The sequence below is a fragment of the Vanrija pseudolonga genome, chromosome 3, assembly GCF_020906515.1.
Source record: "Vanrija pseudolonga chromosome 3, complete sequence".
Taxonomy (NCBI): domain Eukaryota; kingdom Fungi; phylum Basidiomycota; class Tremellomycetes; order Trichosporonales; family Trichosporonaceae; genus Vanrija; species Vanrija pseudolonga.
The window spans coordinates 3768065-3792924 of record NC_085851.1 but is presented as its reverse complement, the minus strand read 5'-3'; the positions used below and the strand labels follow the sequence as shown (position 1 = coordinate 3792924).

General features: G+C 62.2%; 8 protein-coding genes across 8 annotated transcripts; 4 read left to right on the top strand and 4 right to left on the bottom strand.

The window, feature by feature from the left end:
- Positions 1-153: 153 nt before the first annotated feature.
- On the top strand, positions 154-5943 carry nup189 (Nucleoporin; the record flags this gene model as incomplete). The annotated part of the gene is made up of 3 exons (XM_062771555.1): positions 154-265; positions 307-417; positions 467-5943. 3 exons carry the CDS (start codon positions 154-156, stop codon positions 5941-5943), a joined length of 5700 nt encoding a protein of 1899 aa, XP_062627539.1.
- Positions 5944-6278: 335 nt separating this feature from the next.
- Positions 6279-8090, top strand: thrc (Threonine synthase). Its single transcript, XM_062771554.1, has 3 exons — positions 6279-6368; positions 6493-6896; positions 6949-8090. The coding sequence occupies exons 1-3, from the start codon at positions 6309-6311 to the stop codon at positions 8027-8029; spliced, it is 1545 nt and encodes a 514-aa protein (XP_062627538.1). The 5' UTR covers positions 6279-6308; the 3' UTR covers positions 8030-8090.
- Positions 8071-12436, bottom strand: FUN12 (Eukaryotic translation initiation factor 5B). The gene is made up of 5 exons (XM_062771553.1): positions 12298-12436; positions 12100-12217; positions 11343-11873; positions 8431-11299; positions 8071-8381 (listed from the first exon to the last, which is right to left on the bottom strand). The coding sequence occupies exons 1-5, from the start codon at positions 12351-12353 to the stop codon at positions 8302-8304; spliced, it is 3654 nt and encodes a 1217-aa protein (XP_062627537.1). The 5' UTR covers positions 12354-12436; the 3' UTR covers positions 8071-8301.
- A 274-nt stretch (positions 12437-12710) lies between these two features.
- On the bottom strand, positions 12711-14354 carry ceg1 (mRNA-capping enzyme subunit alpha). Its single transcript, XM_062771552.1, has 5 exons — positions 14081-14354; positions 13887-14037; positions 13632-13847; positions 13169-13578; positions 12711-13114 (listed from the first exon to the last, which is right to left on the bottom strand). Exons 1-5 carry the CDS (start codon positions 14194-14196, stop codon positions 12757-12759), a joined length of 1251 nt encoding a protein of 416 aa, XP_062627536.1. The 5' UTR covers positions 14197-14354; the 3' UTR covers positions 12711-12756.
- Positions 14355-14791: 437 nt separating this feature from the next.
- On the top strand, positions 14792-15608 carry LOC62_03G005026 (uncharacterized protein). Its single transcript, XM_062771551.1, has 4 exons — positions 14792-14898; positions 14949-15080; positions 15124-15180; positions 15219-15608. The coding sequence occupies exons 1-4, from the start codon at positions 14823-14825 to the stop codon at positions 15551-15553; spliced, it is 600 nt and encodes a 199-aa protein (XP_062627535.1). The 5' UTR covers positions 14792-14822; the 3' UTR covers positions 15554-15608.
- Positions 15609-15679: 71 nt separating this feature from the next.
- Positions 15680-18294, bottom strand: res2 (Cell division cycle-related protein res2/pct1; the record flags this gene model as incomplete). Its single annotated transcript, XM_062771550.1, has 5 exons — positions 15680-15907; positions 15954-17716; positions 17782-17966; positions 18149-18159; positions 18241-18294. 5 exons carry the CDS (start codon positions 18292-18294, stop codon positions 15680-15682), a joined length of 2241 nt encoding a protein of 746 aa, XP_062627534.1.
- A 664-nt stretch (positions 18295-18958) lies between these two features.
- Positions 18959-21761, top strand: BIO3-BIO1 (Bifunctional dethiobiotin synthetase/7,8-diamino-pelargonic acid aminotransferase, mitochondrial; the record flags this gene model as incomplete). The annotated part of the gene is made up of 7 exons (XM_062771549.1): positions 18959-19056; positions 19117-19127; positions 19180-19304; positions 19350-19461; positions 19502-19613; positions 19652-20270; positions 20306-21761. The coding sequence occupies exons 1-7, from the start codon at positions 19011-19013 to the stop codon at positions 21759-21761; spliced, it is 2481 nt and encodes an 826-aa protein (XP_062627533.1). The 5' UTR covers positions 18959-19010.
- A 51-nt stretch (positions 21762-21812) lies between these two features.
- Positions 21813-24768, bottom strand: vps16 (Vacuolar protein sorting-associated protein 16). The gene is made up of 9 exons (XM_062771548.1): positions 24726-24768; positions 24573-24688; positions 24425-24531; positions 23632-24388; positions 23266-23596; positions 22930-23221; positions 22203-22892; positions 21998-22155; positions 21813-21950 (listed from the first exon to the last, which is right to left on the bottom strand). The coding sequence occupies exons 1-9, from the start codon at positions 24752-24754 to the stop codon at positions 21878-21880; spliced, it is 2553 nt and encodes an 850-aa protein (XP_062627532.1). The 5' UTR covers positions 24755-24768; the 3' UTR covers positions 21813-21877.
- Between the last annotated feature and the right edge of the window lie 92 nt (positions 24769-24860).

Here is a 24860-nt window from a genome sequence, read left to right as displayed (position 1 = left end):
GTCGCAGCTCGAGCAACCGGGCTCCGCCTCCCCTTCCCCCCCACCACCCCACCCTTGCGCCTTCCTTCCGCATCACTCCCATCCGGCATCTCCACCTCAGCATAGCCCACCTTCTCCACCACGACGCATTGAGTACGACTCCCACTCCTCACGATGTTCGGCTCTAGCTGGGGACAGAACAACCAGCAACAGCAACAGCAGCAGCCGCAACAGACTGGTGGCCTGTTTGGTTCGGGCGGCACCTCTACTGGCTTTGGTGGCAACAGTGCGTCGCTACCACCATCACTGGACACTAACATTCTGCAGCCTTTGGTCAGCAGCAGCAAAACACCGGCGGTTTCGGCCAGCCGGCCCAGCAAAACACCGGCACCGGCCTCTTTGGCTCGTCTTCGGCAAACACTGGCTTCGGCGGCGGTGGTATGTCGATCAGTCGCTGTCCCACAGATCACAACTGACCTCATCCCAGGTGGATTCGGGCAGCCGGCGCAGCAGGCCCAGACTAGCACGTTCGGCGCTCGCCCCAGCTTCGGCGCAACTGGATCGTCGACGTTTGGTCAGGCCAACACCACAACAGGTGGTGGTTTGTTCGGCTCGCAGAACAATAACAGCACGTTTGGCCAAAACAATGCCTCGACCTCGGGTGGATTATTTGGTGCCAAGCCGGCCACCTCTGGCTTTGGCTCGTCGCCTGCGTCAGGTGGCTTATTTGGATCCAAGCCCGCGACTGGTTTCGGCGCGTCTGGCAGCACGTCAGTGACCATGCCTGCCAACCACGTCTACTCTTACAACCCCGGCCCGCCTCCGCCTCCTCCCACCACGGGTACCCAGGCGCCTCCGTACCAACCTACCTGGCAGCGTGACCCGGCGCCAGGAATCGGCAAGGAGTTACCCCCACCCCACCTCTTCCATGTCATCAACGCCATGGATGCCTACAAGGGTGCCAGCTTCGAGGAGCTCCGCATGATGGATTACCAGCAAAACCGCAAGGAGCCAACAGCACAGCCTGCCGCTGCCGGTGGGTTTGGACAGCCTGCCGCCGGCGGGTTTGGCCAGCCGACCTCGGCTTTTGGCCAGCCCGCGGCCTCGACTTCAACCTTCGGTCAGAAGCCCGCGACTGGTGGCCTGTTTGGTTCGACCTCTGCCACGCCTAGTGGATTCGGTACCAGCAACACTGCTGGAGGCTTCGGCCAGCCTCAGAACACTGGCACCGGCTTATTCGGCCAGAACAACACCTCTACCTTCGGCCAGCAGAACACCAACACCGGCGGCGGTCTCTTCGGCCAGCAGCAAAACCAGGCCAACACCACTGGCGGTGGTCTATTCGGCAACAACAACAACAACAGCAGCCCCTTTGGTCAGAACCAGCAGCAGCAGCAGCCGGCCTCGACGGGCTTCGGTGGCTTTGGCCAGGCTGCTAACAAGCCTGCATTCGGCGCAGCCACCACCTCTGCGTTCGGTCAGCCCGCTGCCGCGACCACTGGTTTCGGCCAGCAAAGCACGGGCACGACTGGCTTTGGTGGCTTTGGACAGCAGCAACAGCAGCAGCAACAGCCCGCCCAGACTGGTGGTCTCTTCGGCCAGCAAAACACCACCACCAACGCGTTCGGTCAGACCAACACCGCCGCCCAGCCCGCTACGTCGCTCTTTGGCCAGACCAACACGCAGACCGGCACCACTGGTGGTCTCTTCGGCAACGCCGCGGCCAAGCCTGCAGGTGGCCTCTTCGGCTCGACGCCCGCAGCTACGACCGGCACGACGGGTTTCGGCGGCTTCGGCCAAAGCAACACTGCCGCGCAGCCTGCAACGGGAGGCCTGTTTGGGCAGACCAACGCTGCCGCACCTGCTACTGGTACGGGTCTCTTTGGTAGTGCTACTACGCAGCAGCCTGCTCAACCAGCTTCTACAGGTGGTTTGTTTGGTAACGCGAACAACGCCGCAACTGGCTCATCGCTCTTCGGCGCCAAGCCCGCAACTACGGGCGGCCTGTTCGGCAACGCGGCCGCCCAGCCTGCCGCCACCGGCACGACCGGCTTTGGTGGCTTCGGCCAGGCTCAGGCGACCACTGGCGGTGGCCTGTTTGGCAACACCCAGGCGGCGGCCGCCCCCAAGCCTGGCGGTCTGTTTGGTTCTGGAAGCTCACTGTTTGGGCAGCAGACTCAGCAGCCCGCCGCTGCCACTGGCACCACGGGAGGCCTCTTTGGCAGTGCCCTTGGACAGTCTCAGCCAGCAACCTCTGGCCTCTTCGGCAGCACGAACCAGCAGCCTGCACAGACCAACTCGTTGTTTGGCAGCACCCTTGGCCAGTCAACCCTCCAGCAGCAGCAGCAACCGAATCTCATGGCCTCGGTTGACCAGAACCCTTACGGCAACAACGACTTGTTCAAGTACAACAACCAGCAGCTGGAAATTAGCACGTCGAACAAGAAGCCTGCTCTCCCTCCTCTCACCACATCTACCTTCCGCGTCACTCCTTCCAAGGGCCGAGTCAGCAACCTCCGCGGATTTGGATCTCCCTACAAGGGGCTCAACTCATCGCAGGGCTCAGCCCGCGGCGGCAGCCCCGGTCTTGGAGTGTCGTCGTCCCCCAGCCGCTCGCTCTACGGCACCCCTGTGCCTTCCGATCGCTACAAGGGCCTCACGGAGCAGGCGCTGTCCCCCAACGCGTTTATCCCGCGCCCCAGCGTCAAGAAGCTCACCATTAGCAAGCAACAGAACGGCCTGTCAACCAGCGATGATCGCCTCGAGTCTGTCCTTGGCAAGTCGGCGCTCAAGAGCTCGGCGAACGGCAACGGCTCTGCTCCTCCCACTCCCGGCGACAACTTCAGGAGTCGCAGCCCCGCTGTGATCACTCCGCGTGTGATCGACGACACCCCCACTCGCCGCCCTCCCACGACTGTCACTGAGGTGGCAGTTCGGCCCCCACCGGTGACTTACCAACACAAGAAGGGTGACTACTGGTGCAGGCCGTCGATCGACAAGCTTCGGATGCTCTCCCACGACCAGCTCAGCAGCGTTGCTAACTTCTCCGCTGGCCGCAAGGGCTACGGCGAGGTTACCTTCCTCGACCCCGTCGACCTTACCACTCTCTCGTCGCTCAACGACGTGCTCGGCGGCGTCATCGTCGTGGAGGATTTGGAGCTTACTGTCTACCCCGATGAGACGAACAAGCCTGAGCGTGGCAACGGTCTCAACGTCCCAGCTGAGATCTCGCTCGAGAACTGCTTTGCTCGCGACAAGGGTACCAAGCAGATTGTCACAGACCCCAGCGACCCTCGCTACCAGCGCCACCTCAAGCGCATCAAGGCCATCCGTGACACCGAGTTCATCAGCTTCACTGAGGACGGTGTCTGGACCTTCCGCGTCGAGCACTTCTCCAAGTACGGCCTTCTCGGCAGTGACGACGAGGAGTCGGACGAGGACACGCCAGCGTCGCCCACCCCTGCCCCTTTCGACAAGTCTGTCGATGACCACTCAATGTCGGACTCGTTTGACGACGAGGAGGATGTCGACTTTCTTCCTCCCACCAAAAGCATCCACGACACTTTAATGCACTCAGACGAAGGCAGCTTCGAGGACACTGAGGAGTCCGATTCATACGACGAGGACGTGGAGCAGTATGACGACGAGCCAGCCGATGTCCAGGGCAACTGGGACCGTCCGATCAAGACCAAGCTCGGCGCCGAAGGGATGCGCAAGCTGCGCCAAATGCAGTCGTCGTTCTACGGATCTCAGCCGACCAAGGCTCCCCGTACGACGCCTGCCCAGGCACAGCGCGCCGCGGCTCTGGAGGCCGCCCGCGCGCTCCAGCGCAAGCGCGAGGACTCGGGTTTTGAGTCTGCCGAGGAGGGTGATGCGAAGCTTGGCGACCGGGCCGTCAAGCGCGCCTCCTTCGGCGAGTCCTCCAGTCCGCCTCTGATCCGCCAGCCTCGCAAGTACGCCAAGGTTCCCTTGGCTGACTCGTTTGTTGGTGGCAACGAGGGTGTTCGTGCCGATGCCGGTTTGGCCCTCGGCCGCTCATTTCGCTGCTCGTGGGGACCTAACGGTGAATTGGTCCACTTTGGCAAGATTTGTGCGCCACACGCCAAGTTTAGCTCGTCTTCCGACCCGGTCGTGATGGTCGAGGATGTCCAGCTTCTCGCTCAACCAGCTGCCATTGAGCGACCTCGGGCTGAGCGCCTGCTCAACCTCTTGCTCGAGCACACCAATGTCGAAGATGTCGATGGTGTGCCCACGGCGTTTATCGACAACGGCGTCCGCTTCAAGGAGTTTGCGGCCCTCTTCCCCACTGCAGACCGCTCTCATGAAGCGAGCGTCTGGCGCCTTGGCCAGGCACTCTTTGACGAGATCGACCTTGGTCTTCCAGCGGGCACACCAGATGAGGTCCGCGGCAACGTTGCCGAGGTTCGACGCAAGCTTGCTCTGTCCAAGTGGCTCGAAGATGCCGTTGCTCCGGCCGTCGACGCAGACCTGCTCAACGCTGGCGACAATCGCCCCGCCAAGGTGTTCACGCTCTTGACGGGCAACCAGGTTGACCGTGCTGTCCAGTCTGCCCTCGATGGCAAGGACATGCGCTTGGCCACCCTGGTGTCGCAGGCAGGTGGACCCGACGTCTTCCGCGCCGAGGTTGCCCGCCAACTCCAGGATTGGAACCAGTTTGGCGCGAGTGGCCTGATCGGATACGACTACCGCAAGCTGTACGCTCTCCTGGCTGGTGTGACCGACGTTTCACCTGGAGGTACCGACTCGTCTCGCGAGGTTCTCGTCGCCGAGGGCCTTGACTGGAAGCGTGCCTTTGGCCTGCGCCTCTGGTACGGCTGCTCGTTCGAGGACTCGATCGCCGGCGTGCTCGCCGACTACTCTGAAGCCCTTCAGTCGGCGCACCCCCCGGCTCGTCCGCTGCCCCCCTACCTGGAGAAGCCTGGTGATGACCGCGAGTGGACCCTGCCTACCCAGCCCACAGATGTCCTGTTCAACCTGCTCAAGCTCTACTCGGACCTGACCGTGTCCCTCGACAACGTCCTTTCCGCTCGCGACTGTTCGCCCAGCCCGACGGATTTCCGACTCCCGTGGCACCTGTACCTCCTCCTGTCTCGCGTGCTTGCCAAGCGCGACTTTGAGGACCGCGAGGAAGCCGACGACGATGGCCAGAGCTTCAGCGCTACAGCAGATCAGATCACGAGCTCGTATGCGCAGCAGCTTGAGGAGGAGGGACAGTGGACCTGGGCTGCGTTCGTGCTCCTGCATCTCGAGCGCGCCAGCAGCCGCCGGACAGCGATCCAGGCGCTTCTCTTCCGCCACCCGGAGCCCTCGCCCCGCGACCAAGACTTTTTGATCAACACCCTCCACGTACCGATCGAGTGGCTCCACGAAGCCCGCGCTGCCAACCTGGCTGCCGAGGGCGATGTGTACAAGGAGTACTACGCGCTCATCCCCGCCAACCTCCCCGACCGTGCTCAGCGCCTCCTCGTGGGTAAGCTTGCTCCAGAGGCCGCGCTGCGAGACGACCGCAACCTTCTTCGCCGGCTGTGCGAGGCTCTCGAGCCTCTCAAGCCCACGGGCTGGGAGTACAACGGTGGCCTGTACCTCGAGTACCTGGAGATCGTCACGGAGGTGAAGGGACTGCTGAAATCGGTTAAAAACGCCGGTGCGCATCCCGACCCCCACGACGCCGAGAAGCTGTCTAGATTGGGCAAGTCGCTACTGCGTGTGATCCAACTGCTACCAGCTCTGTTCCCCGACACTACCGACGTCCAGCAAGTGGCCAGCCTGAGCTACATGCTTAGCCAGCTTCAAGTCCTCGCTGTCGGTCTGCACGAGGAAGGTGTTATTCCCCGCCCGCCCGTGTCAAAGCTCCTCGTCGACAAGGACCGCCTGCACCTGCTGCAGGGTGCCGCGACGGAGTCGTTTGAGCAATCTCTGTCTGCACTCACTCCCAAGGAGTGAGAAGCAACATCTTGTTTCCCCCTTTGGCCGATTTATCCGTAGCATGGTTTCCGTTTCATAGTCTTTCATAGGTAGATAGTGAGAGTCATCATTGGGCGCAAGAATCGCGACCCCAAGCAATATGCATGCATCATGAATGAAGCGATACGAGCGAGGCAGGCTGATAGCCACAGATGGGGAGGAGTGCCCGCCCAATTAGCGACGGAAGGAGTGAAAAAGTCGGCCGGTATCTGGAGTTGTGAGGGATGCCGCAACCTTGCCTCAGGGCGTGGAGAGCCGACTCCGATCGACTCGAAAGTCGTACCAAGGGCAACATTGAACATCCCCGGCTTGATCTTGCTCCTCCTCCTCAATCACAACAAAACATGTCGCAGACAAGGTACTTCTCCACGCGCGGCGGCGCCGAGACGCTCTCGTTCGACGAGGTAAGTGCTGCCAGCTGGGCGCTGCTGGTGTTACCCCGCTCCACCTCTGCCGCCGAGCACTCCGCTCCCCTCGGCTCCCTTCGGCGACACGTTCGACACGTTCCAAACTCACGCAACACCACAGGCTGTTCTCACCGGCCTGGCGCCCAACGGCGGGCTGTACATCCCGACCGAGATTCCCTCGCTCCCAGCGGACTGGGAGACGGCGTGGGCCAAGCTGTCGTTTGCCGAGCTCTCGCACGCCATCCTGAGCCTGTTCATCCCCGTCGACTCGATCCCCTCCGCCGACCTCAAGGACATTATCGACCGCTCGTACGCCACCTTCCGCTCGGACGCCGTCACGCCCCTCCGCAAGACGGCCGACGGCGAGTACACGCTCGAGCTGTGGCATGGCCCCACTTGGGCGTTCAAGGACGTTGCGCTCCAGTTTGTCGGCAACGTGTTCGCGTACCTCCTCGAGAAGCGCAACGAGGCCGGAGCGAACGAGCAGCTGACTGTTCTCGGCGCGACCTCGGGCGACACTGGCTCGTGAGTGGGGCGACGTGAGGGCGAGTCGAGAGCGTACTGACCCCAACCCCAGCGCCGCCATCTACGGCCTCCGCTCCAAACCCGCCATCACCATCTTCATCCTGTACCCCGACGGCCGTGTGTCGCCTATCCAGGAGGCGCAGATGGCGACGGTCCCCGACGCGAACGTGTACTGCGTCTCGGTGCTCGACTCGGACTTTGACACGTGCCAGTCGATTGTCAAGTCGTGCTTCTCGGACGCGGCGTTCAACAAGGCGCACCGCCTCGGCGCCGTCAACTCGATCAACTGGGCGCGCATCCTCGCCCAGATCGTCTACTACTTTGCCGCGTACTTCCAGCTGCCCGAGGCAGAGCGCAAGGACGTCAACTTCTCCGTGCCGACCGGCAACTTTGGCGACATCCTCGCCGGATGGTACGCCAAGCGCCTCGGCCTGCCGGTCGGCAAGCTCGTCGTCGCGACCAACGAGAACGACATTCTCCAGCGCTTCTTCGCGACGGGACGGTACGAGCGTAACGGCTCCGAGGGCGTCAAGGCGACCTACTCGCCCGCGATGGACATTCTCCTCAGCTCAAACTTTGAGCGCCTGCTCTACTACCTCGCGCACGACACGCAGACGGGCGCCGTCGCCGCCGGCTCGCCCGAGGAGCGCCGCGCCGCCGCCCAGGCGCAGCTGAGCAAGTGGTACGACGAGATCAAGGCGACCGGCTCGGCCGACATGGGCGCCGCGGTGCAGAAGCTCGCCGACTCCGAGTTCTGGGCCGAGCGTGTTTCGGACAGCGAGACGCTCGCCGAGATCAACAAGTACTACAGCCTTCCCAAGCCGTACGGCCCGTACGTCGTCGACCCGCACACTGCCGTCGGCCTCGCCACGACCGAGCGCTCAAAGGCCAAGGGCGGCAAGACATGGGTCACCCTCAGCACGGCCCACCCCGCCAAGTTCTCCGAGGCCGTCGAGCTCGCCCTCAACAAGGACACGGCGCCCGGCTTCGACTTCCGCCGCGACGTCCTGCCCGAGCAGCTGGCCGAGCTCGAGACCCTCCCCAAGCGCGTGTACAAGGTCCGCGGGGAGGAGGGTGTGCGTGCCCTCGTCGAGGCCGTCAAGCGCGGCGAGAAGCCCGCCCCTTCGGCTTAGGAGCCGGCGTGTAAAGGGCAGTATGCCTAGAGGTAGAGATCATGCATCGAGGTAATGGACATGGAGGTTGAGTTGATGGCCTGTGGCTCTTGGAATTGGTCGACCTGCTGCTCTGCTAACTAACTGCACGCCGCTTCGCCCTCTTACCCTCTCGTGTTACCCAATGCATATCAAAACTGTAATCAATGCGAATAGATGCGGCGATACACCGTCGCCGGGACAAGCAGCGTGGGTTCCCGCAGCCATCCTATGCCTAGTCGTGGCCCAACCGTTTATTGGACGCCCTGCTCAATCTTCATCTTCTTCAACAGAGCCCAGTCGGACAGCTCGACCTGGTCACGGAACGTGTTTTCTGCGGGCGTGTTAGACTGGTAACAAGCAAATAACAACACTACACTTACTCAAGACATCAAGCGACTGGCGCGTGATGAGCGACACGACCTCGTCCTTCTCGTCAAAGTGGCGGCCGAACGCCCTTGCGGCCTGGTACGCGGCACGCTCAATCTTGACGGCGACACCGGCACCGACCTGGCTGCGCTTGACGACCTGCATCGGCTTGTGGTTGATCTCGAGGCCGGTAATCTTGCCCAGAGGGATGATCTCGCGCGTGCCCTTCTCCTTGTCGTAGCGAACAACACCGACAGGTGTGCCGACACGAGCAGTGGCACCGTCGACAATGTCACAGCCAAGGATGATAGGGTCCTTGGACGCGAAAGGCTTGATGATCTTGAGCTTGACGGGCCAAACGGCGTTGGGCGCAGCCTCCTTCTTGCGCGCTTCTGTCACCTCCTCCATGTGCTTCTTGAACGCGTCGAACAGGTGGTAGATGATCATGGCTGAGAAGATCTTGACACCGTCACGCTTGGCAGCCTCCTCGGCCTCAAAGGTGACTGGCACGTCGAAACAGAGCATGACAGCGTACTCTGGTGCTCGATCCAACATCAAGCTCGAGCGGATAACTGCGCTCTTGTACACGGGACCAAGGCCAAACTCGAACACGGGGATCTTCATGTCCTTGAGGAAGACGAGCAAGGCCTCGAGCGAACCAAGAGTCGACGCCTGGACGTAGACACCACGGCCAGACTTCTGCACAAACTTGTCGAGCGAGGTAAGGTCGTCCATGGCCAAGTCCTTGTAGTACTCCTCCTCGTCCGAGTTGTTGGCGACGAACATGCGGGCACCGGCAATGGCCTTCTCGAGACCGGGAGCCGAGATCTTGACACCGAGCGCAGCCTTGACCTGCTTGTGGTGGACATAGGCCGACTTGATGCGCAACTCGCGCATGGGCTGTGGTGTGAGGAGCGCTCGAACATTGGTGACGATTGGTCCGTTCATGCCACACAAGACAATCGTGTCACCCTCCTTGAGGAAACCGTTGACAAGGACAATGTCGATGGTGGTACCGAGACCCTCAATAACCTTGACCTCGAGGATGGTGGCCTCGGGCTCGGAGAGGTACATGAGCGAACCCGTCATACGCTCCTGAGTGAGCTTGACGAGCAGGGCGAGAAGGTCGGGGACACCCTCGCCAGTGACGGCCGAAGTGGGGACAATCGAAACAATACGACCAGGGTTGGGGTTCTGGTCGTAGACCTCCGAGTTGAGACCCTGCTCCATGAGGAGCACCTTGACGTGCTGGAGGCGGTCCTCGAACATGCGCTGCATACGCTTCGACTGGTTGGCCAGAGTGTCGCGGAAGCCGGCGTCCTTGGTGATCTTCCACTCGGTGGCGTCGAGCTTGTCGATCTTGTTGAGGGCGACAATGAACGGTGTCTTGCGCATCTTGAGCATGTTGATCGACTCAATGGTCTGGGGCTCGAGACCGTGGGTAATGTCGATGACGAGGATGGCAATGTTACACAGCGACGAACCACGAGAACGGAGGTTGGTGAACGACTCGTGGCCGGGCGTGTCGATGATAAGGAGACCAGGGATCTTGACGTCCACGCTGCCGTCCTTGTTGACGGCCTCGGTCTTCTCGATAAGAGCCTCCTTGGGGAAGAAGGTGGCACCAATCTGCTGGGTAATACCACCAGCCTCACCCTCCTGGACCGAAGTCTGACGGATCTTGTCCAGCAGCTTGGTCTTACCAGTGTCGACGTGACCGAGAATACAGCAGATGGGCGAACGAAGGTCGGTCTTGTCCTGGGTGGCCTCGGCAGCCTTGCGACGCTTGGCAATGGCGACACGCGCACGCTCCTTGGCGGCCTCGACCTCGTCCTCCGAAGAGTCGTCGTCAGAGTCATCCTCGTCCGAGTCGTCCTCCGAGTCGTCGTCGGACTCGTCGTCATCGTCAGACTCCTCGTCAGACTCCTCCTCGGACTCGGACTCCTCCTTGGCAGCGGCCTTGCCGTTGGTAGCAGGGGCGGCCTTGGCCGCAGGAGCAGGAGCGGCCTTGGCCGCAGGGGTAGCCTTGGCAGCGGGAGCGGCAGCCTTTGGCGCGGCCTTGGGAGGTGGGGGGGCCTCGTCCTCGCTCGACTTGTCCCAGTCGTCCTCCGACTCCTCCTTCTTGTCGTCGACCTTGAGGTCCTTGACACCGGCAGTGGCGGCAGCGACCTCAGTGTCCGACTTGTCCCAGTCGTCCTCATCGTCGTCGGCCTTCTTCTCCTCAACCTTGGCCGGGGGAGGCGTGGCGGGCTCGGCGGGGGTGGCGGGCTGCGATGGCGTCTTGGCCTGCTGCTGCTTGCCGGCGGGCTTCTTCTTGCCGTACGTCGGACGCTTGGCAGCGGTGGCACCACCGTCCTGGAGGGCGGCGACGGTGACACCAGAGGCAAGGAGAGCCTGCTTACGGGCCTCGGCGGCGGCACGCTCGGCCTTCTGCTTGGGAGTGAGGAGCTTGCCGGCGGCCTTGAGCTCGGCCTTCTTCAGCTTCTCCTTCTCCTTCTTCGCGTTCTTAGCCTCAAGGGCAACGCGCTCCTCCTCGGCGATACGCGCCTCCTCGGCCTCGATGCGAGCAATCTCCTCCTGGCGCTGGCGCTCGGCCTCCTCCTCGAGACGCTTCTTCTCGGCGACGGCAGCCTGCATGGCGAGAATGTGCGCGGGCACCTTCTTGCCCTTGGCCGGGGCCGCAGGCTCAGGAGCAGCCTTGGCGGCGGGCTTTTTCTTCTTCTTCTTGTTCTTGGAAGCGCCGGCGCCAGCGTCGTCGCCATCCTCGTCGTCCTCGGCCTCGGCGGCGGGCTCAGCGGCAGCCGCAGGCGTGGGCTCGGGAGCCTCAGGAGCCTCGTCGGCGGCAGCGGCCTTCTTCTTGGCTGCCTGAGCCTTCTTCTTGGCCTGTCACGTCGTCAGTAACTAGCACCACAGTGTCTCCACGCACCTTTTCCTTCTCCTTCTTGAGTCTCTCCTTCTCCTTCTTGCCCAAGATCTTGCCGCCACCCTCCTCGTCGTCCTCATCCTCGTCGGCGGCGGCCTCGGGTGCAGGTGCGGGCTTGGCGGCAGCCTCAGCAGCAGCCTTGGCAGCGGCGGCCTCGGCGGCGGCCTTCTCCAGGAAGTCGTCGTCGTCTTCGTCCTCGACCTGCTGCTGCTTTCCCTTCTTTCCCTTCTTGCCCTTCTTGGGCTTGACGTCCTCCTCAGGCCACTCGTCGTCGAGGTTGGCGGGGGCCTCCTCGATGATACCAGCAGGCTTTTGCTCCTCCTCGTCCTCGTCCTCGACGACCTGCTGCTTGGCCTTCTTGCCCTTCTTGCCCTTCTTGGGCTTGACGTCCTCCTCGGGCCACTCGTCGTCGTAGTTGACGGGAGCCTCCTCGATACCGGCGGGCTTGTGCTCCTCGTCATCGTCGTCGAGCGCAAAGGTGTTGGCCTTTTTCTTCTTGTCCTTCTTCTTGTTCTTGGCTGCAGAGATCATGGCCTGTGGGTGTTAGTCAGCGTTCCATACAGATGGGGGAGAGGGAGATGGGTGAACAGCGGCGCAGCCTCTCCAACGTCACATGCTCGCGCCGCTATCTCAACGGCACCAGCCAGCAGCGCTCGGCACGCCGCCATGACCAAGCGGCGACCACGAGCACTTGGCTTCGCCCGCGACCTCCACACGGCCGAGTGCGTCCCGAACGCCATCTCCCCACGCCTCAACATACCATCAAGCCTCCCTGCTCCTCGTCATCGTCGAGCGCGTCGAAAGCCGAGGGCTTGTTGACGTCTCCGTCGTCAGCCGGCGTGGCGAGCTTGGAGTCGAAGGCCTTCTCCTTCTCGGCCCTGTGCGCGATGGGTCAGGATGATGCTCATGGTAATTTTCGCTGGCGGCGGCGGCTGCTCGCGCGGCCCACAAGACTTACCAGAAGTCATCGTCGTCTCCCTTCTTTCCCTTCTTTCCCTTGTTCTTGGGCGGCATTGTTTTTGTCTAATCTAGTGAGAGTGAGTGGCAAGAGATGACTACGCGTCGAGCGCTCGCTGCGGGTACTGCACGCTGCCTGCCTGCCTGGTTGCTCGATGCTCGACGTCGGAGCCGGCACAATGACTTTTTTGTACTTTGCCTCCGTCGTCGCCCAGGCAGGCGGGCACATGACTTGTACGTGTTGGGTGGGGGCCTCCACTTTTGACAACCACCACCACCCACGCCACCCAGACCTGACAAGACCATGCGATTCATGACAGATACAGTGGTACGAGCACGTCTAACAGAACAAAGAGGATGTCAGCAAGATGCCATAAGTGCTCCAGTCATCACTGGCGCATTTTCGCCCAACTCCTGCTACTCAGGCCTAATACAACACGTGCTCATTACACTTCTACTTCTATCGCCTCAGCCCAGCGACAACTGGCGGGCCAGCAGCTGGCCTGCCTCCGCCACCGGGTGGTGGCACTGGTGCCGACGCTGAAGGGCGCTGCTGCTGCTGCCGCTGCTGCTCTGGTGGGGCACGCGAGTTGCGGCGCGCATCGCGCTCCTTCCACGCTGCACGGATCGCGTCCTGGCGTCCTAGCACGTCGGCGATTTCAACACCGTCGGCAATGCTCACGAGCACCTTGCCGACAGTGCTCTTGTGGTTGCCGTGCGGCTTGTCGTCGCGGAAGCGGAACATCTTCCAGCCGCGGTCCTGGTCCCATGTCACCTCGACGACTCGTCCGTCAAACTCTTCTCCAGATTCCTTCATCCTGGGTGGTGGTTAGTCACCTCAATGAGATTTACGCGCCGCGGAGCCAACTCACTGCTCCCACTCTGCGTCCCCGACGTCCATCTCATCAAAGAACTCGTAATCTTCGCCGCCGGCCCACTGATTCAGGATGAAGACTGGCTTGGCGCAAAAGTCTGGTTCTGAAGGGTTGTTGGGTGCAGGGGGGAACCTCAGCTCGAGCTTGAAGTCGACCGAGTTCTCGGATGGCGGCTTCCACTTGAGGATGCGCTCGTCGGTACCAGGAAGGTACTCAGACTCTGCGCAAGTGAAGATCAGGCCGTCGTGGCCGTGCATCAGCTGGGGAACGTGGACGTCGAGGACTCTGGAGGTGTAGTATGACAGTTCCTGCTTTTTGTCGACGATTTCGAACGGCGCCTGCTCCTTCCATTCGGGGAATCGCTGGAATGACTTGTTCATAGGCTTGACGACCCAGTCACGGAGGCGCTGGGAGAGTCAGCGGGTGTGCTCCTCATCATCTGCGGCCCAACTCAACTCACTGCAAACCGCTTCACAAGCGGCTTCTTCATGATATTCTCCCCGTTGATAACAAGGCAGTCAAAGGCATAGTACCGGAGGATATGCTGCCCTGTGCGTGGGTCGATGTCAATAACAAGCTCCCCGTCGAGCAGCGTGTCGGTGAGGGGGTCGTTCTCCCGCTCCCAGTGGGCGAAGTGGAGGTCCTCCATGGCAAAGTAGCGCTGCTTGCGGTCGATCTGAAGGCGTCAGCACTTTGTCTCCCTCCACACACGCACCAAGTAGACCTCCTGGCTCCCACTCTGTTGGTTGAACACGATAAATAGCAACACGCGCACGCCGTCCGTCTTCTCGCACACCCAAAAGTCCATCTTCTCGAGCAGCTCGACCGAGCGCGTGGTGAACGACACGGGCTGCGAGCCGGGGAAGCTGGCATCTGTCAGCCGTGTCACCGGTGCGAACGCAAACTTACCGCCCATCACGCAGCCCGCACAGGTTGCCAATGTGTTGGTTGAGGAACTGGCGCGTGTCGCGGTCCTGCAGCTGCACGCCCGGGATGTCGGGGATGATGGATGGGGTGTGCGACATGGTGGTTGGTGAGGTGAGGTACGGTGGAGTCGGCCGCGCAGTGCTTGGTGTCAAGGGGCTGCGCGTGTCGGCGGCTGCGGGGTGGCTCGTGTCTGTCGGTGATGAAGTGTTACGACGCGCCGAAAGGATGGCAGCATGAGCAGCAAAAAAAACTGGACAGCAGCAGCAGCAGATTTGGCCGTCGTCAAGGATGGAAGTGACTGAAACACTGGCTCTCCTTGTTCCTTGGCCCGTGATCACCGTGAGGCGCGTGGGGGACTCTCGGGATCAAATCCACGTGGCTTGTCCGTGTTCATTACCGTGACTGCATGATTGCTGTGGTTTATGTAGTCAGCCCTCGAGCTCATGCATTGCATGCATTGCATGCAGCATGCAGCATGCAGCAGCGACTTGCGGCGCGTCGACGATATCACATGCTGCGCACGAGCACACGTCCGTACTAGCGCGAGCAGCGACGCGACTGTCAAAGCACCAAGCCAAGGGCGTGGCTGGTCGACCTGCCAGGCCGCCACGGACATCCGCCGCTGCTCGGCACGCAGCGATGACGTCTGACCGGCACGACCATCCCACGCTCACTCACCTCAAACGACTCCAGGACTTGACAACGCACTCATCTCCTCAACACAATGCCGCGCGCACAGCAGCCCCCACCGCCGACCCCGACCGCCGCGGACCTCCAAGCGCCCGACAGCGTGAACGATGGTGTGTGCCGCAGCGTCTTTCTCTTCCGATTCCCCCAACTAACGCCCCAGTGCTGCTCGACGCCGCGGTCCAAACCGAGCCCAAACCAAAGGAAAAGCTCAACATCGACGACTACCGCCGCCTGAACCGCCGCGCGACGCAGAACGGCATGTATACCGGCATGTTTGGCGGCGCGGGCTTGGGTGCGTCGTTGTGCTGGGGCGACAGTAGCTGACCTGACCGCAGCGTTTGTCGCGTCGCGCTTCGGGGTGGGGAAGAACGGGCTCGCGTTGACCTTTTTGCGTGCGTCTAGCAGGGAGAGACGAGAGCTCACGCCGCAGTCTCCGCCACGGGTATCTCGTTCTTCACGACCCGTTCCATTATTAACCAGTCCCTCGGCGAGCATTACTCGGCCCTCCGGGCCCAGCGCGAGCCCAAGGCGCCTGGAGGCGGGTCATTCTTCCCCGACACAGCTGGCGGGGACGAGGCGATCAGTACAAAGGACAAGGAGGAGGAGACGACGCCGCGCGATCGCCTGCGTGAGGAGCTCCTTGGCCTCGGGAAGCAACCCCGCGAACGGACTCGCTGGGCCAAGGGCCGCGGGCTCGACGGAGAGGTAGAGGAAGAGGCAGAGATGCGGGATACGTACTTGCGGCCTGGGGTGCCCCGGACATAGTCGAAACCCCTTGCACAGCACAACACCTTATGCATGACACAATCCGACTTGTACACTCGCGCTACGCTACAGCATGACAACATTACCGCCGAGCACACGACCCGACGCCACCACCGACGTCACCACCTACACCTTCCATGTGGGCCGGTTTGGTGGTGGTGGCGCCGCCGCAGCCGGGGGTGCGACAGAAGGCAGCGCAGGTGCAGGCCGTGGTGTTGGCGTCTGCCCAGTCTCGTTCTCCAGCGACTCGAGGAGAGTGTCGACCACCGTGTCAATCTCAGCCGGCCCGACGTCGCCACCACACCCGGCGGCGATCAGTCGTCGGTACTGAGCCATCTTCTCAGTCGTGCCAGCCTGTGGCGTCAGTAACAATTTACAGACAAGACTCGACAGTACCCACCTCAGTCTGTGCCTTCACCAGCCTTGTCGCCAGCGCGGCTCGCTTCTTCCGCTTCTCCTCAATCTCCCTGCGGAGCTTCTCCTCCTCAGCGGCCGCGTCCCCGGACACCTTGGTCAACGCGTCGAGATCGCTGTAGTCCTCGCCAGCCTGGGCCGGGTCGTCTCCAGCGCGCCATCGCTTTTCCCGCTCAGTGTCGCTCTGGAGCCACCGCTCGCAGTCCCGTGCGAGGCCTGCAGTCAAGCGCGTTTGAAGCTTTTCTGTCAGAGCATCGAGCTCGGAGTCGCGGGCCTCGAGGGGCTTGACTTGCTCGTTGAGGTTGTGCAATGCGCGCCCCGCCTCATTGATCTCCGAGTGGATGCTCGTCAGCATGGCCTTGGCCTGCAGCACGTCGCGCTCCTTGGCCAACAGCTCGGCGTCAAACGAACGCGCAAGAGATTGCAGGTGCGACGAGATGTCGGAAAGGTACTGGCCGCCAGCGAGCTTGGCTGCGTCCGAGGTGTACAGCTGAGGGTGGTAGTTGCTGAACGCGCCGGCGCCGAGCGAGTTGGGGTTGCGGACTGTGCTCGTTGCAGGGAGCGTGCGTGAGATCATCATGTCGGGTGAAGACCTGAAACGCTCATCCTCGAGGATGTAGTCCTCGGCCGACTTGAAGTCACGGTTACGGATCTTGGGGTCGGCACCGTGGTCCAACAGAGCCTTGACAATCCGCTTTGAGCGGGCTCGCGCAGCCAGGGTGAGGGCGGTCTCGCCGTCCTCGTCCTGGAAGTTGATGACATCGGCCAGCTCCTGCGGGTAGTCGGAGAGACGCGATAAGATGACCTCCATGTAGTACCGGGCGGCATGTGTCTTGCCCTTGACGAGCGCAAGATTCGCAATGTGATGGAAGACGGTGCGGTTTTGCTTGTCAATGTTCAATGTGCTGCGGTGCAGAAGCTCAAACACCTCTGGGAACTTTCGCAGGTCGTAGTTGTTGGTAAACATGACGCTGCGCATGAGGGGCGTCTGCTCGAGGTTGTTCTTGTTGAACATTTGGGCCCCGGCCGACAGCAAGAGCTTGATCACGCGCGTTCGCCCCATGGCGGCGGCCCAGTGCAAGGCCGTATGATTGTCGTCGTCGATCACGCCATTGGGGTCCCAGTTGTAAGGCGGGTTGGTGAGCACGGACGGGATCTGCGTCGACTCGGAGACAAAGTAATTGAGGATGATGTCGTTGTACTCGTCTTGAGTGAGCGGCTGCTCCATGCCACCATAACCGCGCGGGCTGCCGGGTGGCGGCGTGTGAACGGCGCTGTTCCCCCGGGCTCGGCGGAGCTGGTCATAGTCGTCCTCGTCGTCCATCATGGCCGCGGTGCGCTTTCGGGATGGCTCACCCATGCCGTTCTGGCCGTAGTTGTCAACGTCCATGCTGTCGCTTCGCGTCGACTCGGGGACGGTGGGCAGGCGCTTGGATCCGACTAGTGGTGATGGAGTGGCCGATTCCGACATTGCACCAGGGGAATCCGAGCCGTTGGAGAGGCCAACCGAGTCCGGGGTAACGTCGCGACGATCGACCTTGCGTGACTGGACTGGGGAACCCTTGCCGGCGAATGCATCCTTGCCCAGCTTGTTGTCCTTGATACGTTTCGTGGGAGGGGCCACTGCATGCTTTGGCGCAGGGGGCGGTGAAACCGACGTGGGTACAAAGTCGATGATGGGGCGCAGCAAGTCCTCGACATTGTATTGTTTGGCGAGGGCCAGTCCTCGTTCAATCGGCACCCATGTTCCTGTGTCCCAGCATCAGTGTGTGCCCGTAGTGTTGTCGTCGCGTCGTGCGTCCATCCACACATACCTTGGTATTTTCCGTAACCTCCCTGCACCTTTTCGTGCTCGCCCTTTTGGACCTCGCGCTCGAGCACTCTTGTCCTCTGCGGCTTGTCAAAGCCAGCGACTTTGAGGATCTGCGTTGCGTTGAGGTACGCATCCGACCTCCGTCGCATCACGGCGACATTGCGACAGATGAATTCATACACGGGTCTGGGGGGCGAGCGTCAGCCTCATACGCGACGAGATGGCAGTGGCACAGCGCGCTTGCCGAATGATAACTTACACGCCACTGCAATGATGGATGACGCCGCGATAGGGAAGTCGGCGGTCAGCGCGTGCGCGTGCGGACACAAACATGGGATTCAAAAGTCAAAACGCGAACAACAACATACCTGTATGTGGCCTATGCAAGCGTCAGCGCATGTACAGACGACGTGTAGGATGGGTGAATGGATTGGATGGCCGAGTAGTGACTTGTACGCACCTTGTAAATCGTGTTTGGCCCAGCTTCACCACCCGCGGCTGGTTTCTTGGGCATTGTGGGCAACGGGGTTTCGGGCGCGCGTGATTTGAACGCGACGTGTTGAGAAAGAGCAAGAAGAAGGGGCTGGGAGAGGGATAGGGGAGTTTGGCGTGTGGGTGAGTGTACGTGTTGATGCTTTAATGCCTTGATGTAAGCTTTGATGTGGGTGGGTGGATGAATGCACGACGGTGAGAGAGTGGGAGCGGCGTGTACCAAGGAGTGAGTTGGTGAGAGACGGTGGTGGCTCATGACGAAGCGAGGCGCGTGGGGGCAGAGGCGACAGCAGCGCAGGGGGGGGGGCTTGACGCGTCTGGCTGGCACCGCAGGGGAGCCGTATCCCGTCAGGCGGGCGCGGCTGCTTTCCTAATCGGCTTAACTTGGCACCCTACTTAAGAAACGTGGCCGAGTATTACAATAGACCCCCTAATCAAAACAGTCGCCCACAATTCCTAATCCCCTTAATCTGATTCCGGGCCATGTGTCCGTTCGTGACGCCGCCGTGTGGCAAATGGCGCAGCTTGGCTTGCTGTTGACGGCTTTCGGAGCACCCGGCAGAGCCGACCGCTTGGTCTCGGCGGCCCAGAGTTGGTCCGAACGGAGCGAGGCGAGGTCATGACTCACCGGCCATGGCCTTGCGTTGCCCCAACAAATAAATCACAACCTCCTCATCGACGACTTACGCTTCTTGTTCCCTTCTGACAGAGCTCTCGGCGCGACACACGGTACTCACCATGCCGCTCCTGTTCCCAAACCTCCGGGTACACCAGGTGTTTGGAGGTGAGTGTGTGTGTGTGGCGCCATCAGGCCCGCTGGGGGTAGTAACTGACGACGTCACAGCCAACACGGATGTGCGCAGCACCTGGGATTGAAGCAGAGTGCATGTACTAACCAACCTCGCAGGTCGGCAAGACGCTGCTCACGACGGCGCTCATACGCTCCAGCGCGTCGCGGTACACCGGCAACGACAAGCGCATCTTCTACCTCAAGCCCGTGAGCACTGGACCCGACTCGGAGTCGGACGTCGCGTGAGCAACTCCGTGGCCGCCTCGAGCTGGCTAACACACCACCAGCTTTGTCGAGAGACATACGCGCCCGCACGCCGACCGTATCGCCACGCGCAACCTCTTCCAGTACCGCGAGCCCATGAGCCCGCACCTCGCAGCCCAGCTCGCCCCTGATCTCGTGAGGCGGAAGATGGGCGGACGTGGCTAATGGTGCCCAGCCGTTCCCCAAGAGCAATGACGAGCTGGTTCGGGGCGTCGAGCGGTATGTTACGGAGGTCGCGGGCAGTCTCGCCGGCAAGGACGGCCACGTCTTTGTGGAGACGGCCGGAGGTGAGTTGTGGCTCTTGCTGCTGCCAACTAACCGCCAGGTGTCCACTCGCCCGCGCTGCACCCACCACACACCCAGTCGACCTTCCTTCGCCCACTCCGCCTCCCTGCCGTGCTTATCGCCTCACCACACCTCGGTGGCATCTCGACCACGCTCGCGTCGTACGAGTCGCTCTCAATACGCGGGTACGACATCAACGCGGTCCTGTGCCTCCACGACCCGTACTACCGCAACGACACCTTCCTGCGCGACTACTTCCAGGAGCGGGGCGTCGGGTTCTGGAACGTGCGCAGGCCACCAGAGAAGCAGGGCACTGTCGAGGAGGACGCCGTGCGCCTCGCACAGTGGTATGCCGAGGTGGAGGGGCTCGGCGGCGAGCAGGAGGGCGAGGGCGGCGTCGGCGGCGCGGTCGACTGGCTCGACAGGAAACACGTCGAGCGTATCGACGAGATCCGGAGCATGCCGAGGCGTACCCTCGACCAGGTGTGGTGGCCGTTCACGCAGCACGGCTTGGTCAACAAGGAGCAGCAGGTCATGGTCATCGACTCGGCGCACGGCGACTACTTTGACGCGTACTACGCCAAGCCGAAGGGCGAGGCGGCCCCCGCCAAGGAGAGCATCCTGGAGCCATTCTTTGACGGCGCAGCCAGCTGGTTCACGTGAGTGCGTCCTCTGGCACAGCAGCTGATGGAAGCCAATCGCACGGACACGCGACTGAGGAGCTCACCCTCGCTGCGGCCGAAGCAGCAGGGCGGTACGGCCATGTCCTCTTCCCCTCCGGAAGCCACAAGCCGGCGCTCGAGCTCGCCGAGAAGCTGCTCTCCACCGTCGGCAAGGGCTGGGCGTCGCGCGTCTTCTACTCGGACAACGGGAGCACAGGCATGGAGGTCGCGCTGAAGGCTGCCCTCCGCGCCAGCGGCAAGCGGTACGGGTGGCAGGGCGAGATCGGCGGGGACGTGGGGGTCATTGGCCTGCGGGGCGGATACCACGGCGACACCATTGGCGCGATGGACGCGACCGAGGCCTCCACGTTCAACAAGGCTGTGGACTGGTACAAGGGCCGCGGGCACTGGTTCTCTCCGCCTGCGGTGCTGGTCGAGGACGGCGCCGCGACCGTCTCGACGACTGGGCCAGACGCGTGGCCCGCCCTTCCTGGCTCCAAGACGACGCCGGACGGCTGGGCCGTGTCCTTTGGCTCCGTGGCGGACGTGTACGACTTCAAGACGCGCGCCACTTCCCCCTTGGCAGACTACTACCGCGCGCATATCCGCTCGACGCTTGCCGACCTGACGGCGCAAGGCCGCCAGTTCGGCGCGCTCGTCATCGAGCCGACGTGTCTCGGCGCAGGCGGCATGGTGTTCGTCGACCCGCTCTTCCAGCTATGCATGGTCGAGGTGGCGCGCGCCAGCGCAGACCTGTTCGCTGGGAAGCGCGACGACGCGACGTACGCCGCTGAGCTCGCTGCCCCGCGCGACGCGAACGAGTGGCGCGGCCTGCCCATCATCTTTGACGAGGTCTTCTCCGGCCTCTACAGGTTCGGATACCACAACGCGTCGAGCGTGATGGGCACGACGCCCGACATCTCATGCTACGCCAAGATCCTGACGGGCGGCCTGCTCCCGCTGTCCGCGACCGTCGCCTCGTCGTCCATCTTCAACGCGTTCCTCTCCGACCGCAAGGTCGACGCCCTGCTGCATGGTCACTCGTACACTGCCAACCCGATGGGCTGTGCGGTTGCGCTGCGCGCGCTCAAGATGATCGAGGACAACGACGCGGCCGACACGTGGGCCGAGCCCAAGGCCGACTGGGGGGTTAGCACCAAGGACGAGAGCGCGCGCTGGAGCCTCTGGCGCCGCAAGTTTGTTGATGAGCTCTCCCGCCTGCCCCAGGTCAAGGGCGCCATGGCGATGGGCACCGTGCTCGCCGTCGACCTGCACGACCCCGACGCAGACTACGGCTCGCTCGTCGGCCAGGCCTTCCTCGACCGCCTCCGCGCGCACCCCGTCGTCGACCCCACTGGCTCGGCGCCGCCCTTCCGCATCCACTCGCGCCCGCTCGGCAACGTCGCGTACATCATGACGTCGCTGTGGACCAAGAGCGATACGGTGCGGGCAATGGAGGAGGTTATCCTGGACGAGTTGCAGAAGTAGAGGCTGGGCGGTGTGGCATAGTGCATCCCCCCGCACCAAAAAGCATGGACCCCAGAAAGTGTAGTGCATGCATTGATTACAGGTATTATGCGTGGTATTTAACGTGCTTGAGACAGCTACTTTGGTCGGCGGATGACCTCCTCGACCTCTCGTTGTGGCAGGCCAGGTGGTGCCAACCTGCGAATCTCCCTGCGGCGTGTGTCAGCTGTGGTCTCAGCACTCAAAGCTCCACGCACTCGAGCTTGTCCTTGTCCCCGCGCTCCTTGGCCGACTCGGCAGCCTTGCCCCACTGGCCGCACTTGGCATACAGGTCCGGCCTGGCCTTGGCGTCGCACCGCGCCACGAAGCTCGCCGCGTGGAGGGGCTGCGGTGGGTCGAGCGAGAGGAGGTGGGTCTGGGAGGTTAGTAGGTGGGTGGAAATGAGAGGCCGACAACACCTACCACAAACGGCTCGTACCCAATCGGGCTCTTCTTGCTCTTGGCAAACGTCTCGATGGCCTCCCAGCTGTGCGTCTTGGCGAGCGCCTTGAGCTTGAGCCACCACCACCGCTTGTCCGGCACCTTCCACTCGGCCCGGATACGCTCAGCGCGCTTATCCAGCTTCTCAATGAGCAGCTCCGTGATGAACGCGTCGACCGTCAGGCCGGCAAAAACATGCCTGTGGTCCGTCTCACGCTCGTACAGCAGCTGGACGGCGAGGAGGCGCTGTGCCTCGTCGGCCATCTTGGACTCGAAGGCACGCGCCTTATCCTCGCCGAAGAACTTGGCAGCCTGCTTCAGGTGCTCTATCCGCTCCTCGGCGACCGCGCTGGTGCCCGCCTCCTCCATCTCGAGCGTCGCGTTCTCTGTCCGCCGGTCATCCTGGTAGTAGAAGTCGCGGAGGAGCTGTCGGTCGTTTTCTTTCGCGTATACTTGCAGAAGCTTGACAGCGGGCGTGAGCTGCGGAGAGAGCGAGTCGTCGAGCACGGCGAAGAACTCTCCGGGTGAGAGGGAGGAGTGCAGGCGCAACAGGACGTGGTAGACGAGGTCTGTGTCGCCTGACCCCACGGCCTTCTCCAGCGCAATCTTGTCTTGCTTCATTTTCAGGAGGAGGGGCACTTGCTCGGCTGCGCGAGACTCGTGGTCAAGAAGCTGGCGGGTTAGGGCGATCACGACTACTAGGACCCACCATTGTAGCCAGTCGCACCCGTCCGTTCTCGTATGCCTTCTGGGCAATCTCAGAGTAGCTGACGTCCTTCTCGCCCTCCTTTTCAAACTTGCTGACGATGGCATCGCACAGCGCGGCATCACCGTCGGTATCTCTTGGGTCGCCCTTCGCGCGGGTGATGCGCGCGGCGGCCCAGTGCTTGAGTACGGGGTCGGGGCGCAGGCCGAGATGCTGGGAGATGCGGAGGGCGAGGACGTGCTCGTTCCTCGTCAGCAGGCGGGAGATGAGCGCTGGTGCCCCGGCGGAAGTATACCTGTGGTGTCAGTGGGTTGTCAACTGATCACAATGAGCACCCACTGCTGATACGTGATGGGAATTCCGACCTCGTAGTACCGGACCGCATTGAGCACCTTGAGGGTCTGCGCCATCGTGACAAAGTCGTTGGGGTTGTACAGGTCGAGGAAGGCGCGGCCAAACTGAGCAGCCTTGAGCAGTCTCCGCTGCCATGTCACCTCCCATTCTTGCCCTGCCGCCTCGATGCAAGTGTCGACTGCGCGGGCAAGATCAGGCCGGATGCTCCGGATTGCCTCGTCCGCCTTGGGCGACTTGCGCTCAAAGTGGTCGAGAGCATCGTACAGCACCGCTGCCGGGTGGTCTGAACCGGGCCTAAAGACGGCGAGGAGTGCGTCTGGGGTCAGCTCTGGTCCATGTTCAGTAGCTCACCTGGGACCTTCTGCAGCACCTCACATGTCGCCGACGAGATGATCCTGAGTGAATCCACTTCGCCGACGATGACAGCGGCTGGCGGGTAGTCGTACTGGATGGACTCGCCCTTCGGGCCGACAATCACGACTCTGCCGCCCCAGGACAACACGACGGCATTGTCGCCACACCACTTGACTCTCTCGGGCAGGCGGTCAGGGAGCCCATGGAGATCTGTACCGCTGCCTGCAAACTGCGAGATGTCGACCTCGGAGAGGTTGCGCGCAAAGTCAGACGACACGACCCAGAGCATGCCCGTCGCGGTGACGAGAGCGAGGAAGCGGCCGTTGGGGCTAAGCGCAATATGGCTGAATGGCCCACGGCTGATCCGCTGGTCGACGCGTTCCAGCGCATCGAGCGTGACCACCGTCGAGCCGGTGGATACCTGCACCTCGACGTGCCCGCTCGCCGAGTACTCTGGTGGGATGACGGCCCACGAGTGTGGCGCCTCGGTCAGTCCGCTGTCCACGAGCTGGGACACACGGCCGCCCTTCCACCCGCGCGTCTCGACAAACTGCAGGCCACCAGTGAGGACCACCAGCCCGTCCTCCCACGCGCGAGCAGACACGACACCGAGGTCGGCCACCTCCGGGCCCAGCGTGTGCTGAGTGTACTCGCCCGGGCTGCTGAGGTCGTACAGCCTGTACGTGCCCTCATCGGAGACGACAGCGAGGTGGGTTCCAGTAAACTGGAGGAGAATCGGCGGTGACAGCTCCCACTGGGATGTCAGCGCGGGTCAATGGCAGTTGCTCACGGTGAAGGTCGCGATGAGTCGTCCAGAGCTGGTGTACACCTGGATCTTGGGCTTGCCGCCCGTGTGCCGGCTCTGCAGTAGGATCTTGCGTTCATCACGCATGAGGGCTGACAGTCAGCCAGCTCAGATCGAATTCATCGAAGCTCACCGATGGGACCGCCGTTCCGGCTCACAGCGACGAGGTAGTCTGACAGGTCGGGTACGTTCCACGCCATCTGGTAGACCTCCTCCTTGCGGTAGAAGACATCCTCGATCGTGTCCCACCTGGATGGTGAGTAGGGGATAACAGCAGCTGACTTACGTTGCTGTGGGAGATGCTATATAGGCCATGGTTTGGTCTGAGAGGAAGGGAGCGATGGAGGGGTCGAGGTCGAGCCTGCGATGACGGTTACCTGCGATGATGCGTTACTTGGTTCCGCGGACATTGCACGGATCT

Bases quoted from the DNA above. Each gene is read 5' to 3' on its own strand.
- thrc (XM_062771554.1), top strand. From the start codon at position 6,309: ATGTCGCAGACAAGGTACTTCTCCACGCGCGGCGGCGCCGAGACGCTC. The intron at 6,369-6,492 runs GTAAGTGCTGCC...GCAACACCACAG, and splicing joins AGACGCTCTCGTTCGACGAG to GCTGTTCTCACCGGCCTGGC. The intron at 6,897-6,948 runs GTGAGTGGGGCG...CCCCAACCCCAG, and splicing joins ACCTCGGGCGACACTGGCTC to CGCCGCCATCTACGGCCTCC.
- LOC62_03G005026 (XM_062771551.1), top strand. From the start codon at position 14,823: ATGCCGCGCGCACAGCAGCCCCCACCGCCGACCCCGACCGCCGCGGAC. The intron at 14,899-14,948 runs GTGTGTGCCGCA...CTAACGCCCCAG, and splicing joins GCCCGACAGCGTGAACGATG to TGCTGCTCGACGCCGCGGTC. The intron at 15,181-15,218 runs GTGCGTCTAGCA...CTCACGCCGCAG, and splicing joins GCTCGCGTTGACCTTTTTGC to TCTCCGCCACGGGTATCTCG.
- ceg1 (XM_062771552.1), bottom strand. From the start codon at position 14,196: ATGTCGCACACCCCATCCATCATCCCCGACATCCCGGGCGTGCAGCTG. The intron at 13,579-13,631 runs GTGAGTTGAGTT...TGACTCTCCCAG, and splicing joins CGCTTGTGAAGCGGTTTGCA to CGCCTCCGTGACTGGGTCGT. The intron at 13,115-13,168 runs GTGAGTTGGCTC...ACCACCACCCAG, and splicing joins GGGGACGCAGAGTGGGAGCA to GATGAAGGAATCTGGAGAAG.
- vps16 (XM_062771548.1), bottom strand. From the start codon at position 24,754: ATGGCCTATATAGCATCTCCCACAGCAAC. The intron at 23,597-23,631 runs GTGAGCTACTGA...AGCTGACCCCAG, and splicing joins GGTGCTGCAGAAGGTCCCAG to ACGCACTCCTCGCCGTCTTT. The intron at 23,222-23,265 runs GTGGGTGCTCAT...CTGACACCACAG, and splicing joins ATTCCCATCACGTATCAGCA to GTATACTTCCGCCGGGGCAC.
- FUN12 (XM_062771553.1), bottom strand. From the start codon at position 12,353: ATGCCGCCCAAGAACAAGGGAAAGAAGGGAAAGAAGGGAGACGACGAT. The intron at 11,874-12,099 runs GTATGTTGAGGC...TAACACCCACAG, and splicing joins AGGAGCAGGGAGGCTTGATG to GCCATGATCTCTGCAGCCAA. The intron at 11,300-11,342 runs GTGCGTGGAGAC...ACGACGTGACAG, and splicing joins TCAAGAAGGAGAAGGAAAAG to GCCAAGAAGAAGGCTCAGGC.